The sequence below is a fragment of the Phoca vitulina genome, unplaced genomic scaffold, assembly GCF_004348235.1.
Source record: "Phoca vitulina isolate PV1807 unplaced genomic scaffold, GSC_HSeal_1.0 scaffold21, whole genome shotgun sequence".
In the NCBI taxonomy this organism is placed as follows: domain Eukaryota; kingdom Metazoa; phylum Chordata; class Mammalia; order Carnivora; family Phocidae; genus Phoca; species Phoca vitulina.
The window spans coordinates 16,149,595-16,167,205 of NW_022589724.1; the positions used below are offsets into that span (position 1 = coordinate 16,149,595).

General features: G+C 45.4%; 1 protein-coding gene across 1 annotated transcript in view; it reads left to right on the forward strand.

Moving 5' to 3' along the window:
* Positions 1-17,025, forward strand: part of PAPPA (pappalysin 1) — a gene marked incomplete at its 5' end in the record, with an annotated part of 238,201 nt that extends 221,176 nt beyond the window's left edge. The window contains one exon of the mRNA XM_032418990.1: positions 12,063-17,025. Within this exon, the coding sequence (XP_032274881.1) occupies positions 12,063-12,170 (108 nt within the window). The remainder of the gene's footprint in view (positions 1-12,062) is intronic.
* Positions 17,026-17,611: the final 586 nt, after the last annotated feature.

Sequence of the window (17,611 nt, forward strand, 5' to 3'; positions counted from 1 at the left end):
CTGATGAGAGCTGGGACCCCAGCCGAGAGCTAGGGGAGAGGTGGTCAGACTGGGCAACCTGGGTTGAGGAGTGCTCTGGTCATGACTGAGTTGATGGGGAGCTATTTCTGGTTTTGTACTCATCTACAATCTGAGCCAAAAAATCGTTTGAGCTAATCTCTTTCTCTCTAAAGAAGGGGGAACGGTGTTCCCAAGACCGGTCATAGTCAGTCTTGGAACTGCTATCAGTGATTATCTGGTCTAAACTTCTCATTTCCTAATGGGGGCACTGAGGCCCATAGAGGAGAAATGATCTGGCCACGGTGGCAGAGTGAGTGAGAGAAACAGAGCAAGGTTTCTGCTACCTAAGTACCTTTATATCGCATCATCCTTAAAAGAATTAGTTCCTTTAAGAAAGATGCTTTGACCCTAGAATGTGGGGATGAACAGGGCAGGACCCAAAAGAACACACTCAAACTGCATCTTTGGATAGATGACCAGGGCTGCTGAGGTTCTCTGGGGTCAGCCAGTCTTGTATGGGCAACACTTCAGCATGACCACCTCCTCCTTTTTTTTTTTTTTTTTTTTAAACATTGAAGGTCAATTCTTTCTGCTTAAATACAGTAGAATAAAATTCATTTCCTACTAATGAATTTTATTTTTCTCCCAATATGAAACAATACATATTCTACTTTTTGGAAAATCCAGAAAGCAGAAGAGAACAGAATCATTGCTCATCTACAACCCGGAAATAGCCATTGCTTTTCCTTCTGCCGTATTTTACTGTGTTTAAGTGTGTGGGTATTTGTACCTGTGTATATCTCACTGACATTCTAGTGTGGGATCCTGTTTTGTTCTGTTTTGACTTAGCCCAGGAAATCTGAAACATAAGAATGATCTGATATTATTATAAACTTTCCAGCTGTAGTTTTTGCTCTATTATTATTTCTTAGAGGGTTGTGATGTATCATAGTTTATGATACAGACTGTTCACCTCAGGCTGTTCTTTTTCACTCTTGGGTTACTTCAGTTTCTCACAATGATAAATAATGAGGCTCGTGAATATCTTTGCAGATAAATATTTCTCCAGTTCTGTTCCTTGACAATTGCCTTTTAGAACTGACATGACTAGGATAAAAGGTGTGAGCATTTATAAGGCTCTTGACGCCTGGTGCCAAGTGAATACAGCATACAATAGGGTCGATTTGACTTGGTGGAGTCCACCATTTTCGAAAGTGAATGGACAATGAAGTTTGTGTTTTAAATAGAAGTTTGGGTAGAATTATGACACAGTATTCATGTGACACCATCAGTGTAAGAGCAGATCCGATTAGAAGAATTTTTCTACCAACTATAATTTATATACAAAAACAAAAACAAAAAAACCCTAATTTATTTTTATTGGGAGACTTCCTTAAATGGATTGCTGTTTCTACAGAGTGCATGGTAGGAACATGAAGTCATGAGATTGAGGTTCAGGTGCAGATTCCAAATGATTACAGTCACTTGAAAAAATATACATGTACACCAAATGGCCATTTTGATACTCTGTTCATACTGGGTTCAGTTGCAACGATTTCAGATGTCAGGACCCTTAGGTGTTGCCTCTTTAGTAAGGGACCCAGAGTAAGTTCTTTGCTAGTTCTGAATATGCTTCCTAGTCTTTTTTTTTTTTTTTCCTTTCCTTTTCTACCCACATTATATATGTAATTTTGGCTTTCTGGGTTAAGAGATCCCCTTCCACTTTAAATTGGTGATCCTTCTTATTGGCTGAGGCTGCAGAATGCAGATGGCCAAGCTTCCTTCACTGAGTGAGATGCATGTTCCTTGAGCATCTGGGAGGGCTCAGCACTGTACCGAGCTGTGTGCCCTGGGCAGAGTCTGGACAGACTGGCCCCTGCCCTTGCGAAGCTCGAGGCCCGTTAGGGGAGCCAGGCATCCAACCAGGCATTGTAGTGCCTTTGTCAAAGGGCAGCAAAGGAAAGGAGCAGGATCTTATGGAGATCAGTGTGAAGGTCAGGGAAGGCTTCCCTGAGGAAGCGATGTCTACACTGAGACCCGAAGAGTGAGTAGCTTTCCGGGAGAAGGTGAGTGGTGGTTGAAGACAGGATGGAGAGGCCTGGAAGCACCACGTGGCAAGTGTGGGTGACAGAGCCAGCTGCCTTCTCTTCTGGTGCAGATGGCTTTGCCCACTGAGGCACTTGCCATAGTTGTTCCTTATTCACAGTATTTGGTGTTTTCTTCGGATTTGAGGTTCCTGGGAGCTGACTTCTGGAGGAGAAAGGGATCTCAAATTAAACTCGTACTTCCTACCATTTAAATTCCCCAGTTTAACTGGTAAATAACCTCCAGCTTCTCAAATGCTTTAACACTCTCTTGTACACGCCCAACTCCACTTCCGGCCGTAGACTGGTTTATTGAGACAGCAGGTGAAGAAATAGAGAATGAAAAAGGCACCCCTAAGTGAGCTGCCGCACCTGTCAGACATCCTGCCAGACGCGTGTCCTCCGTCACCTTCTTGAATCCCCGTGGCAGCTCTGACAGGTCTCTGTTAGCCCAGTTGCCCAGGCGAACCAGTTTGGGCTCAGAGCCCTTGCAGGACGTGCTTGAGTTCACTTGGCCACTAGTGCCGAGGCCCAGATTCGAGCCCAGGCCTGCCTGACGCATGAGCCCAGCTCTTTCTCGTGTGTGGGGCCGACTCCTCAGTGTGCCTGGGCCTAACCCTCGCAGTTCTGGTTGGAGACAATTCACCGTGAACCCCGACTGCCAGGGAACCTTGGATGGGGGGGCCCCTCCCTTGGCCAAGATGAAAGCGGCTTTTCCCAGCAGCAAAGACAGGGTGGGGAATGGCTGAGGCTCCCAGCCTTGCCAGCCCATCCCTGACATCCCAGACAGCAGTTTCCCCTGAGTGGAAAAAAAGTCCTGCTTTCTATCTCCAGCTTCCCCAGCAGGAAGCCTCTTACGGCAGGAGAGGGGCCAGAGGCTGGCTTCCGCCCTCTCACTCCCTGCTCTGTGCTGCTGGTCCTGGTCAGTTCCTAGCTGAACTCTTGGCCCCAGGCACCCATCGTGGGGCGTTCCCTGCCTATAAGCACATGGCCTGGCAGTCAGAAGCTCACAGGTAGGGCAGATTTGCTTCATGCACCTTCCACAGCGACAGTAATGTCATTAATGGAGCACATACTATGTGTCTGGCCATGGTTTGGAGTCTCTGTACCTCTTGTCTCACTTTGAGACCACAGGAAAAACCGGACAAGGTAGACGCAGTGGAGGCTCAGAGAGGTGAACTCCCTTGTAGGAGGTGACAGAGCTGAGTGTAGGCGTTAGGATTTCCTGGCTCCGAACAATAGTCACTACTATTTATGGAGGGCTTACGATGTGCCCTGCATAGTGGTAACTGCTTTTGCAAGTGCCATCTCTTTTCATCACTCCGTCACCCTATTGTAGGTGCTGTCTTGTTAGCCTCATTTTATAGACAAGGCAGCTGAGGCTGAGAAAGGCTGAGGTCCCACGGCCAGCAAGTGGTAGAGCTGAGAGGGAAACCTCGTGAGCCTAAGTCACAAGGAAGTTGCCTCTAGCCCCTATTCTGAACATCTAGTTGTAATGAGCTTGCATCTTGCCCAGGCATTTTACCCTTCCCCTGGTGGGTGGTCTTCTTTCTTCCTAGTGCGCCTGGACAGGAGTGCCGGGTATGAACTCAAGGCCAAGGGTAAGCACACAGCATCTTCTCCCAGATGTCCTTCTAGCGAACTCTCTAACTTAACCTCTTCCCAGTCTCCGGGGCTCAGGCCTCCTGGTCACTTGGCCCAGAATGATGTCTGTCTGCTCCCTTCATCCTTCCTCCCCTTGTTGGTCTGTCCAGACGCCAGCTGTTCCCCACATCTGCCTTGTGGGGTGACTTGGGCCCAGCTGGCAGACAAAAGCAAGTGCAGGAAACCCAGTCTGACAGCGGTGACCGTTTTCCCATCCAGACACCTGTCTGCAGTGTGAGGCAGACAGGAAGGGGTGGGACTCAGCTTCTCAGCATGTCAGTTTATTATTTTCCTGTTGGAGCCTTGAGGAGTCTCGAATACAGAGATTTCCAGAATGGTTGCTTCAATAATTTACCCTCATAACAACAAAAAAATTTCATTTATAATTGGAATCATCCTAAGGAAGCATGTGTTGGAGGTTTAAGGGAAGAAGGGGAAACAGCCTTAACTTATTCAACATAGCAAGGTTTTGTAAGGCGTGGTGGCCTGAAACACTACTTATGGTCATGGTTTAGACAGCTGCTAAGAGACTGATTCTGGAAGATGTCTGGGAAGTTGGGGTGTAGTCCCAGTTCTGTGACTTACTTCTGTGACCCTGGGCAGGCCAGGCTCACCTTTGGTTTTTATCTCTTGACATTTGGATGATATTCATGTCTAAGGATTCTCCATCTGGCTTCCTGAGGGAATTGGCCATTGGTGAGAACCTGAAGGCTTTTTGGGGCAGAGACCAGTAAAGATTAGGAAGAAATTAATCCCAGAAACATCTCAGCACAGGACTGCATGCCCAACTGCTGACATTAAGTGTAGGGTTGTATATTTATTTGCTAAATCTAAGTGAAAACGTGGTTTTGTAGGGAAGGACATTATACCCAAACATAGCCCATTGGTCTAAGGAGTCTAGTCATTCTAAAAATCCTTAGATGGACAGCAGCCTTCTATGCTGCTGGGTGGTCCATGCTAAAGGGTTGGGTATTGGCCTGCAGAGTTGGTGATGTCCATCAATGGCTCTTAAATCTCAAATTAGCAAACAGAATGGTCTTCCTAAAACAAGTCTTGTGGTATCACACCTCTATGCAAAGCCCTTCAAGTGTCTCCCCATTTTACTCAGAGTAAAAACCAGGCCTCCCAATGACCTATAAGGCCCTATGTGCTCTGCCTACCTCCATTACTTCTCTGACCTTACCCCCTACTATCAGTACCTTCCCTCACTTAACTCCAACCGTCCAGCCAGGTGTCCTCCTACCTTACAGACTTTGTCACTGGCTCCTCCCTTAGCCGAGAACATTCTTCTCTATTCATCCACATGATTCTCTTCCCCTCACCTCCTCCAAGTCTTTGCCCAAGTGTCAGGTTCTCAATGAGCTCCATCCTGACCACCCACCTTACATTATCACTGGCACTCACGCACCCATTTGCTTTGGATTCCACTTTTCTTTCTTTCATAACCCTGATCACCTTGGCACATACTATAAAATGTATTTATTATCTCATAATTCTTAGCCCCTTGCTGATCAAATGAAAATTTCGTGAGGTCAAGAATGTGCATCTGTTTGTTCAGTGATGTATCAATAGTTCCGATGTACCCCACTGTTGAGCACCTGCTATGGGACAGATATTGTTCTAGGCCATGAGCAAGATGGACCTGGTCCCAACCATGCTGAGTTCATGTCTTGTGGACTAGTGGCCACATATTTAGAGTATATTAAGTGCTAACAGAGACAGAGCCAGTGAGGAGAGTCAACAAAGCTTCCTGGAGAAGGAAACACCAAAGGTGAGACATGAAAGGCATAGTAGGTCTTAGCTAGGTAAAAGGAGTAGGGGGGTGGAGGACCAGAGATTAGGATGTGAGAGAAAAGAGTATTTCTGGCAGAGGGCACAGTCTGTGCAAAGGCCCAGACATAAGGAAGCATATTAAGGAAACCACAATTCCCTAAGTGTGGCTAGAGCACAGAATGAGAGGGGATGTAAGTAGTAAGAGGTAAGAAAATGAGCCTTGAGCAGACTTTTTAAACCAAGCCAGGGAATCTGAACCTTATCCACACGGCGTAGGAGTGTTCAATGATTCTAATCACTGAACTAGTCTAGAGGATCCTAGAAGGCTTCCTGGAAGAGGGGCTAGACATGTTTAGCTTGGAAGATTAGTAAAAGACAACAGGAAGATGACTAAACAGACTACACTAAATCCTCCTTGTCCCAAAAATCATTGGCTTCTGGAGTGTTATAATTTTTCTCTATTTGAGGTGTAGCTTTGACTTTTTCACGTGGCTGAATTAGACACTCATTTTAGTTTGATCCTACGAAGGGATCAGACCCTTCTATCCCCCCAAATTATCATCCTCATAACCATTGTCAACATCATCATGACCATCATCAACACCAACATCACTGATCTCACTGTCGCCCTCATCATCCACCACCACTTACTGAGCATGTATTATATGCCATGTACCATGCTAAGTGCTATACATGAATTTTACACTTTACCTAAAATACTTTCAATGAGCAGGACTGGTATTACTTCCATCTTACAAACAGAGAAACTGAAAGGAAAGTAACTTGCCTAACGGCATACACTAAGTCACCAACACGGCAAGGAATCAAACCCAAATCTCATTCCCTTTTCTCCACCTTACCCTCCACATGAGCACTGTTTCCACATTTAAACAAGCCTCTGTATTCATGGACTCCTCCATGCCCTGTGCCAGGCATGTATCTACCCTACCTCCAAGGAGCTCACAGGGAGTCCTTGTACTTGACATCACACCTTGGTCTACTGGATCTTATTAAATCTTTCCATCAACACGAAGTCCTTGGGACTCAGAGTGGTTAAGTGACTTGCCCAAGCTCCCACAATGGGCGGGTGGACAGTTAAGGCTTTCTGATGTTTGGCATAGGATGCGTCTTGCTCCCCACACTGCACACTCTGCTTGTGACCTCCCTGTTGAGTCTGAGTCAGAATCCCGCCCCTGCCTGTCTCCCAGCGTCAGAGGACCTGCAGCCAGGGCCTTGTGGTGCATTTGCCTGGGCTGCATTCCTGAGCAGCTCTCTCACACACACACAGATGGAGGTGTTATCCTGGGCAACTCACCCAGAGGAGAAACTCCTGTGCCTGAGCACCATCTCCAGCCCAGAGGAAAAAAAGGAGAGAATCCTGGCCTTTAGTCATTGACCTGGGCTTGTTGACAGAATCCTAGAGTGGGTGGCCAAGCCATTTATGGGATAGCCTAGACACATGGTGCTGGGAATCCCAAATGTAAACTGGCCACCACAGCGTTTGTGCTGTGGGTGGTAGGTTTTCTTGGGAGGCCATCTGTGGGAGAAGGTAGGAAGCTGCTTGGGGAACCAGGGAATCTGGGAATTGGGCTCAGAGCTGACTTTACCAGGATGTGGCCCTTTTTTCCGTGCTTCAGTTTCTTCCTCTTTCAAAAGGGGACCTTGACTCCTGCTCTGCCTGCCTCCTGGCGGGGGGGGGCAGTACCAAGGAGTGGTTACAAACAAGGATGCAGATCACAGGCCACCTGCCAGCCAAGTGGCTTACCTCTGTGCATCTTAGTTTCCTCTAAGATGTAAAATGGGGCTAGTAAGAATAGCTACCTTATTAGGGTTGCTGGGAAGAGTGAGTGAGATAATGCACACTGGGTTAATTCAGCCAGGCACATAATAGAGGGATAAAAGGCTATTGGCTGTAAAAACATTAAGCAGCAGTCAGCCTGGCCAGGTTGCGAAGGAGGAGCCTTCTTACTCTCTCTGGCTGAAAAGCTCTCAGTGTTTGGAGTGGACTTTCGAATCCTATGTCATCTAGTTAGTTACTGATGGGTAGTGAGGCCCGGGGCAAGTTTGCTTTGTTCTAAATGTTCTGAAACCTCTATTTTCTCATCTGCAAGATGGGTTGCTAACAACGGTAGCCTCACAGGGTTGTGCAGAGTGGACTAGCCAGGAGGTAGGAATTACCTGGCACATGGAAGGCCCTCAGGAAGTGCTTGTGTGTGTGTGTGTGTTAAAGTGATGTTCACTGCTGTGCACCTGCCTCTTCCAAGTCAGACCGAGGAACACCTGGGAAGTCTCTACCCTTCTGTTCCCACTTGTAGGCCCTTGATTAGGGAGGAAGCTTGTGACTAGAGGAGACCCCAGGGCAGGCTCTGAACAGGCAGTTCGCTAAGATGCCAGAGGCAGGCAGGCGGAGGAAACAAGATGCTGTACATCTCCTCTGCACTAGGATCTCTGTGAGCTGGTTTGGAGACATTACTTCCTTGACTCCTCACCAGAATCCGGTGAGGTCTTTCCGAGGACCCTTGCCTTACAGTGGTTAAGACGAAGTCCCCAGGGTGCCAAGGACTTGCCAAAAGTCAAGCAGTGCCTGTGTGGAGCCCACACCTGAACCCAGGCTTGTCTGCCTCCTAAACTCCTAGCAAGGGCTCAGTAAATGCAGCTGCATGCACAAGCATGCAGTGAAGATAGGAAGGCTCCAGATCTGCCTCCTGAGACCAAACCTTCTAGACTTTGTTGTATTCTGATTGGGGTTCCTTCCCTCAGTTTCCAGACATGTTTCTCTGGGAAAATGTTGAAATTGCCTGGGTTGACTTGGGGAAGGAAGAAAATGGTCATACCACACCCACTTAGCCACGGTGGCCAGACTGGCCAGAGAAGCAAACTGGTGGTGGGGCCCTCCCAGCTGATGACTTTGGAGAAGCTGAAGGACCTGGGGATGGCAGAAAGGGGAACGTGCAAGACAGGGTTTATGCGAGAAAGCCTAAATTCCTACATCCTTTCTGGCCAGGGCTTTGGCCTTCTGCTTTTTTTTCTCAGACTGAGAAGGCTTTTCAGACAGATGGGAAGGTAGAGACCATTAAAATTGAATCTTAATGCACAGGTAAGGAAACTGAAGCCCAGAGAAAGGAAGTAACCTGTACCTAGTCACATAGTAAGTGAGGGCAAGAGCAGAGGCTCCCTGCCTTGGATCTGGGTATATATTCATGCATTCATTTGTTCCTCCATTCATGAGTCCACTGAGGGCCTGTTATGTGATATATAAAGACCTAGGTCAACAACAGATAGGCTCCCTGCCCAGACTGAGCTGGCTGGCAAACAAGTCAGAGCATTTCAGCACAAGAAGGGCTTACATAGGATGCGGTGATACGGAACATAGGTGACAGCACCATCTCTGGTCAGACCAATGAGGGAGGAGGTGACACCTGACATGAGGCCTAAAGAGTGGAAGAAAAGCTGGTCAGGAAAGAGGAGTGAGGGCAGAGGAACATTAATGGCTGGAGACTTGCTCAGATGGTGGTTCTCTGTGTAGGCTGTTGAATAGTGTTGTGCCAGCCAACAGAAGAAAGGCCAGACTCACAGAAGAGTGTTCATGTAGAAGAAAGCAACATTAATGATCCACACAACCTCCTGAATGTGTGTTCTATCACAGAAAGCCTTATCAGTTCAGTAATTCCAGTTAATCTACCATGATAATATAATTATGTTTTACTTTTGTAAGGTACACAACAGTGATCTCCTATTTTGGTGTCAGTTTTTCAAAAAAGTTTTGATTATGGGCAAAAAAAAAAAAAAGTAGGAAAACATTTGGAGTATTTGAGGAACCAAGAAGTAAATAAGCCACAGACAGTGAGGAGGAGAAGGGGACCAGGAGAGGTCCGAGAAGTGTGTGTGATCAAATCATGCAAGGCCTTGATCTCATGGTAAGGACTTTGGATCTTATTCTAAGAGGTCTGTTCAATTTTTGCCTATGTGAGATGCAGCAGAAAGCATGAGTGCTAAATCAGATGTGAAATTACCTCTAATAGGTCACAGAGATGGAGAGAATTGTGCACACAGGACGTTAGAGGTAACTGGATCATTCTAATGTTAGAATGTGGGCAGGAGAAGAGAACAGATAAAGGAATGGGTTGAGTTGAGGACAAAGAAGCTGCTGAAGTCAGGGAGGTAGGAGAGAGGGACGACAGGCAGCAAAGGTGTGACAGATGGTGAAATGTGAGCTGGTGGGAAATTTGATTCAGCACATATGTATTCAGCATCAAGCATCTCCTGAGTGTTAGACCACGTGCTGGGGCTTCTGGATGTTTATTCTTGTTTGATCTTCACAACCATACGAAATACAGTGTTTTTAAAAACCACCCTTTTATAGATGTAGAAACGAAGGGTCAGAACAGTGAAGAGATTTTCCCAAAAGTGTTCAGTGACTATGAGTCAAGCAAGGATGCCAGTCCAGGTCTCCTGGCTCCCATGATGGTACTCTCCCCACTTGACCTCAGTTATTAAATTTGGACTTGGCTCTGCCATCGGAGCTCCCACTTGGATTGGAGGATTTCCCTCTCTGTCTCTTCCAATTCTAACATTCTCTGCTTCTCTTAGAGATACGGAGGTTGTAGAAGAATACTCTAGATTAGAAGGCACAGCCTCCACAAAGGCAGGATGACCGGGAAGTAAAGTAGTTGTAAGCAGAAGGATAATCTGTGAGAATGCTTCCCATTCTTGGGAATGCCTTATGAATTTAAGTTGAAGAGAGGGACAGAGTTGTGCTAGTCATGAGTATAATGAAAGGGTCAGTAAGAGATGGAGAAATGAACAGACCTTCATTCCATTCGATGGCTCAGGCCCTGAGAAAACAAGAATGAACAAGACTGACATAGTTCCTGCCTCACTGAGGGAGAGATGAGGGGACAGATATCTATCATTTGATTGACCTATGTGCGGAGCATATGCCAAGAATTGTGTATTACATGGTTTTCGTCTATTCCCTTATCCTTTATCACAACCTCAGGAGGTATATGCTTTCATTATTCCCATTTAATGAATGAATGAACTGAGGCTCACAGAAGTCCTCACATGCTCAAGGTCACAGGAGTAGGTGAGAGAGCTGGGGCTTCTACTTCAATCTTCTCTTTTAAATCGTCGCAAAATTGCAGGAGGGAGAGTGGTTGAGAGGGAAGGAGTGAAGGAAGGACGGAAGGCCAAGAGGCAGAGAGAAGAGTTCAATACAGAGAATGAGTCCACAAGCTAGGAGGACAAAGATGTTCTCTGAGACGGTGTGAGCACTTGGAGACCCTGCCTAGGCAGGAGGCGAATGAGGTCATTAAATCCATCTGCGCAGATGGGGACCCTCTGGGAAAAGTTATATGCAAATATCATGATGCAATGAGGTGCAATCTGAAATCCACTTGCGTTAGCTCAGGCTGGGGCTCAAGCAAGGACCGCACTGTGCTCTTTGGAAAGATCATCTGCTGAATGAAGACGTTTGCTCTTTCTCTCAGTTTCTAGAAAGGAAAGCCAGCTCAAGGTCACAGAGCATGTGAAGGGATGGACGGGGACCAAAATTCAGGCTTCTCCCCCACGGTTTTTTTCCTTAGAGAGAGTGCATGCGCTTGAGTGGGGGAGAGGCAGAGGGAGAATCTCAAACAGACCCACACCCAGCACAGAGCCCAGCTCGGGGCTGGATCCTGAGATCATGACCTGAACAGGAATCAAGAGTCAGATGGTCAACCGATTGAGCCACCCCGGCGCCCCTCCCCCACTTAAAAAATGTTTGTTTAAAAATTTTTCCCAGCTTTCATAATATATGTGGATAACAAACCACGTTGCATACCTCTCACCCTTTCTTACTCAAAATCTGCCCCTGAGAGCCTTCAAACCAAACTTTATGCAAAATCTCTATGTGAAATGTCCCCCACCAAGAGCTCAGGCCCCCTGGAAAGTGGTCTGAGCTTGCTGGGACATGCTCTTGTTGTTTTCATCCTTGCCTCCCCCAATCAAAATTCCCAGCATATGTCTGTCTTAAAAGATACTTTCATATACTTTCTTTCACTTGACCCACCACAACGGCCCTATAAGTATTCCATTGTGCCAGTCTTATCAACCAGCTCTGGTACAGTACATTACAATTTTCACCCATGATTTCCTTCAGCCATTAGTTCCCAGGGCAAGGTGGGGCTGATAGATACCAGTTCTACAGCTGGGAACCTGAGGCTCAGAAGTAGCTTGCCTATTTTAAATACCATGTCCGTCACCTGTTACTTTGGGCTAATGCCTGCCCCTTTCAGAGAGCCTCAGTTTCCCTGTCTGTAAAAGGGTGATTGTTCTAGTACCTATCTTACAGAGTAGCCTGACCCATCATAAATGCCCTCAGAAATGAAAGCTGCTATTCTAATGATTGTGATAAAAGTTATGACATGGCTAGCAAGAAGTAGAGGTAGGACTTGAACTTGAATCTGCTGCCGACCCCCACCCCCAATCCAGTCATTGTCCTCCTGCTCAGCACTGCTTCTCTGAAAATTACTGCATCAGACCCAACCACCTGTCTCACCTCTTCTCTCTTTCTCTCTGCAGGTCACCCCCTTCCCTATGTCCTGTGACCTACAAGGTGACTGTGCTTGTCGGGACCCCCAGGCCCAAGAACACAGCCGGAAGGACCTCCGGGGATACAGCCATGGCTAAGGAAGGACAAGGAGTTGACAAAGAATTCCCAGCGCCAGGACTCGCATCCCTTTGGTATTGATTTCACAGTCAGCTGCTCAACGGAATGGCCTCCCCACACCAGGGATCCTTAGCACCCAACCGGTCTGCCTTTAATTTCACCCAGGAAGGACTCATAGTAGGGGCGCATGAGCCAAGTCTCACCACGCTGGATGATGGAATGGAATCCCATCCCAAAGTCTTAGATGGATTGCATAGACAAGTGTGCAGTCCCAGAGCCTAAAATTTTAATTTGTCACACAACCACAACAAGAAACATGTTCTATATTTAGGAGTGTGCACATATGTGGTTAGTACACATGCATGCATACACACCCAAACAAACATCTGCGTGAGGACAGTTTGGGAGACTGAGTAGAGAGAAACTGGAACACACTCAGTCTTTCCTTTCCCAAGCTCCTAGCCAATAGTGTCCTTGGGAGAAAGAGTTGCAGAAACTGCCAAGGCCAAGTGTTGAGATGTCAAGATAGCTTGCACTCTGAGGCTTGGAACATGTAGGGCATGCACAATCGTGCAGTCCTTTGGGATTAGAAGTGAACGGTCTCTGATCACCTACCTTCTAGGGAAGTAGAACCCAGGACGAGGTAAAGGATCCAAGGTATGCAAAGCCCCCAAATTCTTCTGCTGCCATGGGGGATTTTACCCCAACTCCAGGGTTTGAGGCTAAGCTGGAAATGGCATGGGGTTGCAGTGTCAAGGTATTATAACAGCCCCCTGCTTGAGGCCATAATATCCCTCCAGAACCCACCCATTCCCCAAATCTTGCCTTGGGACCACATTCGCTGCTACTTTTCCTGCTGCTCTATCCTATACATTGAGTACCCCCAAGATGGTAGGACTAGGTTAGGAAAAACCCCACACAACCAAACAGTCTGCCTTAAAAGTGACCCACATTTTTCCACAGCTCCTCACTTCTTAGCCCTTCTGCAAGAGAAAATTCCTCATTGGCCTACATGGTGAGAAATTAAATCCCCCATGGGTGGGCTTCTCATCCTGGAAGGGAGTAGAGGGAATGGAGATGCTGAAACCCTCACTGAGAGTCCAGAATGTCTGAGCCAGTGTTAGATTTTATAATCAAGTGGACCAGTGTTAAATGTCTGTGATGTTGGGGCCATCCAGAGACTGCTGGGATAGTGGGGACTCTTGAGTTATTATCCTTATCCAAGCTTTCCTGGCCCTCCGGGCTAGATCAGGCTTTGGTGCTGAGGACCTTGCTGTGGCCCTGAGCAGCTATAATTCTAGAACAGAGAATCATCTTGGGTATGATCCATCTAAACTATGTTCTCGAGGGCCATCAGAGGGAAGCCCAAGAGTTCACAGACTCAGTCCCCAACAACCCAACATGGTCATCATGTTTTCCACATCGTCTTCCAGCTACCAGGACTCCCATCCAGACCTGTGGTTGGTGAATCCTTCCCTCTTTCCCATGTTTAGCCTCCAAAACTTAAGAGGAAGGTAGTCCAATGCACGTGGAAGGCCCTACCTCATTGGGGTCCTCTTTGCCTGTGTTCCACCAGTTACTTGTCCACTCCTTTTGAATTAATATGGGAAGAAATTAACACAGAATGAGGTAGAGAGAATGGTCAAGCTGGACATAATTTCTGAGACCTGGAACTGAGACAGTGAGGCAATAGGAGGGTATCATATAAAGACTGCTATAAATCAAGTCATCTCAAATCCAGTGAAAACAACCAACAAAAACAAAGCCTAGCATAGGAATGGGAAACCCCAGGCATACGTGCTGACCCTCCTCATTCCTGCACCTGAGGCAAGCGCTGTTCATCAGTCATAGTCCTTTTTCCCTATGGGGACCAAAAATAACTTCAGGAAACTTCTTACTACCTTACTCCCAACAGCGATTACCTGCTGACCAAGAACACTTGAGAAGCCAACATACCAAAGTGCTTTTTGCACAGGTGCCCACAAATTAGGATGCAGAGCTTAAATTTTCGTGGCTCGTACCATATTCCAAACCCTGAGATTAGGTTCCAGAATGGAGACGCTGCCACCACGGTTAAGGACAGGCTCAAGTCCTTTATGTTTCCTTCTTTTACACACTCATATCTCATTTCTATCCAGAGCATTTTCTCTAGTTACCAGGGCCAGTCCTTAGCAAAATAATCATAAAAATGGAAGAACTGATCCCATTTTGTACTCCTTCCAGTACCTTAGAACTCTTGCCAACTAGTAAAGCCCTCTCTTGCCCTGAGTTACCAACGTGTGTGGTTAGCTGACAAGATACGAACTAAGAAGGGTAACCGTGTGGGCCCTCCCAGTTGCTCTATCATACCAATCAGTAGTGCAAAAAGCCTTGGAGGCCCAAAGACACCATCACTGATAATGGGGTTGCAGGAACCACAGAAAAACCTCACCAGCTTCCCTTCAATTGACTCTCATCCTCTTTCTGCCTTCACCCTCACCCAGTCTGTGCCCACACTCTCCAGCTGAGCAAAGCTTCCTAGAGGCTGACTTCTATCTTCAGACTCCCAGATTGAGTCGAGCAAGGAGCCACCCAGTCTCCTCCTGACCGTCATTTAAACCTGTTACTCATAAATTCGTATTTGCCAAGGATATTAGGCAAGACAGGCTACTTGACGGATGGCCAGCCTCATGCCCACATGGAAGGCCCTTCTCAAAACTTAGTGAAAGAGACTCCATTCTATTCATGCAATGCACTGATTTCTGGCTTCGTTTTCTTTCTGGGAATAAACTCATTGTCTTATCCCTTCGATTATCTCCTGTTTAGGATCATGGAGTACTCACAAGGAGGCAGATGTGAAGCACTGTTGTCTATCAGCAGCTCAGGGGCCCTAAAGCAGTTGGGGGTTCTGGGTCTGAAGAAGTATTAGCCTGTTGGCAGCAAGAAAGAAAAGATGAGGAAGACGGTTCTCCAAACCTGTTTTGGGGAGCCTTTCCGAGCCACAACCCTAACTGCATGCCCAGAGGACTTGTATTACCCCCATATTCTGTGCCAACCACCTCTGAAGGGAAGACAGTCCCTGGGAAGTCCATTTTGGTGGCTGAATTAGGGTGTTAAGAAAGGGAGCGATCGGTGGTCATAAATAGCAGGGCTTTGAAGATGGAGGGTATCGGCTGCTACTCCTGGCTTCAGCATGTTGAGTTACTGCCTAGACAGTTCTCTTGGTCTTTTTTCCATCTTGGCCCATGCTTAAATGCTATTTGTTGAAAATAATTCTTTGAGACAGATTTCAGCTACCTCCCTTCCAGGTTCAATTTAACTTGGTTGTAACTGTCAATTTGTTATAGGTCTTACCTGTGTTTTAAAAAGAAAAAGAAAGAAAGAAAGAAAAAGGAAGGAGGAAAGGAAGAAAGACAACCATAAATCCAAGTTAACAGTTTGAGGTTTTAGTGTTTTGTGTGTGTGTGTGTGTGTGTGTGTGTGTGTGTTTTCTGGAACTACTTCAAGTGGGAAAATAAAAAGGAGAAAATGATGGTAACAAAGCTGTATAGATAGAGATTGATAGAAGACAAAGAGATGAAAAGGAAATAAAAATGCATGATTAAAACTAAGAATTAAAAAAAACAACAACACTATTTTTGTGCTTCCTAAAGGGAACTATTTATTCTACAGGCTGAGTAGGTAGACACAAGCATAAAAATTTCCCTAGCAGGAGACTTAAAGCAGGATTTTATAATGCTGTTATTTTCTGTACATTGTGATAGGGTCCAGGAAATAAGGCGTCTTCCCCCTTGATATGTAGTTGTTGTTGTTGGGGGAGCATTTTGTCTATATGTTTGGTGGCAATCGGTGTTAGTAGGGAGTGGGGAGGGCTTGAAATTGGTTTTACCTGATATTAAGGGGACATAGTGTGTTGTGCTTTTCACTTTATAAAATGTTTGTATTTACCAGTAGAGCACTGGGCTTTCTAAAGACTGCACTTAGAATCACACTGCACGGTCCACTTTCCTAAAAAGCTGCTACATGACCAGACAGGTAATTCCCCTGGTTTTTGAGAAACGACACAAAAACAAACCAAGCAAAACAGCAAACATAAAAACTAAGTAGCAAAGGAATAAAAGCCTGTTCTTTTAACTTATTCAAGTTTTGCCAAATTCCTACTGATTGATCTTTAAAAGAACTGTAATGATAGCCAGGAGTTATGTCTCTAGAGAAAGAACCTGGAATTCTTGACGCCAGGCTGCAGTTGGCTAGTGATCTTGAACAAGTCAACAAAGAGCTTCTCCATTTGCCTCAGTTTCTCCAGCTGCAAAATGGGGATGATATTACTTACCTACCTCACAGTGGGATGGCAGGGGATGGTGAGGCCCTGAGGTTCTAAAGGGGCTGTGGCAATCTGTGAGAGACACAAAGTCCGTGGGTTACTTTTCAAGAATGCACGGGCCCAGTGGCCATCTACACAAGACAGGGAGTGCTCATCAGACATTTCAAGGAATAAAGCTGGAGCTCCTGGATTTTATTATCCACCTTAAAAGAGAGGCTTGTATTTGGGAATATTTCACTCATAGGCAAACTGGATTTTTCTCCCCCTATTCTGGCCTTTACCAGTTTTAGAATTTTATTAAAAGCCAATTACATCTTCCAGTGAAAAAGTCAGTTTACTGTGTGGTCTATTCAAGACTTATGGGCCATTTCCAACTTCACAGAGGAAGGGAGTCACTAAAATCTCTTCTTCTCAGACTTAAAATTCCACATTAAGTGTTCCATTAAAACAAGATATGGCATTCTGAGTGCAAACAACTCGGGGCTTCTTAAACTAATACACCAGCAGTCAGTGAGGAGAATTTTGAACAATTCTTGAGTTGCTTTCTTGGGTCTCTATAATCAATAACCTGTCCGCAGATATCTATCTATATAAAGATATTATATATAAAAATAAATTTACATATATATGCACATGTATATATAGTTGTACATATATGTGTGTATATATATACTTAAATGTAATATTTACAAAATAAAACTGTGATCTCGTCTAGAGAAAATGTATTCATATTACAAACTGCTCTTCCATATTTATGTATCATATTATACCTTTTTATTATTGTTATAATTATTATGGGTATTTCTAATTATTATGATGTTGAAATCTGTTTGGCACCTTCTGGAAACAACCAAAAAATGACTCTCCATTGAAGTGCTTACAATCTGTTCTCATGAGAATTCTACTGGCCTACTACTATAAAAAAAAAAAAGAAAAAAAATCTAAACACCAAAAACAAAACACAATTCCAATCCTTTTTCTGTACCTCACGCGCATAAATTTGCTGCTCCTATTTTGGGTTTTATTTTTTTTCCTGTTTATGTGTTTTATGGATCTAAGTTAAGTCTTTCAGCAATATATAAAATTGTAAATAGTAAACTTTATTTATTAAGAATGTCATCTTTTTTAATTTATATTTACACAATTGTTCATCTAATT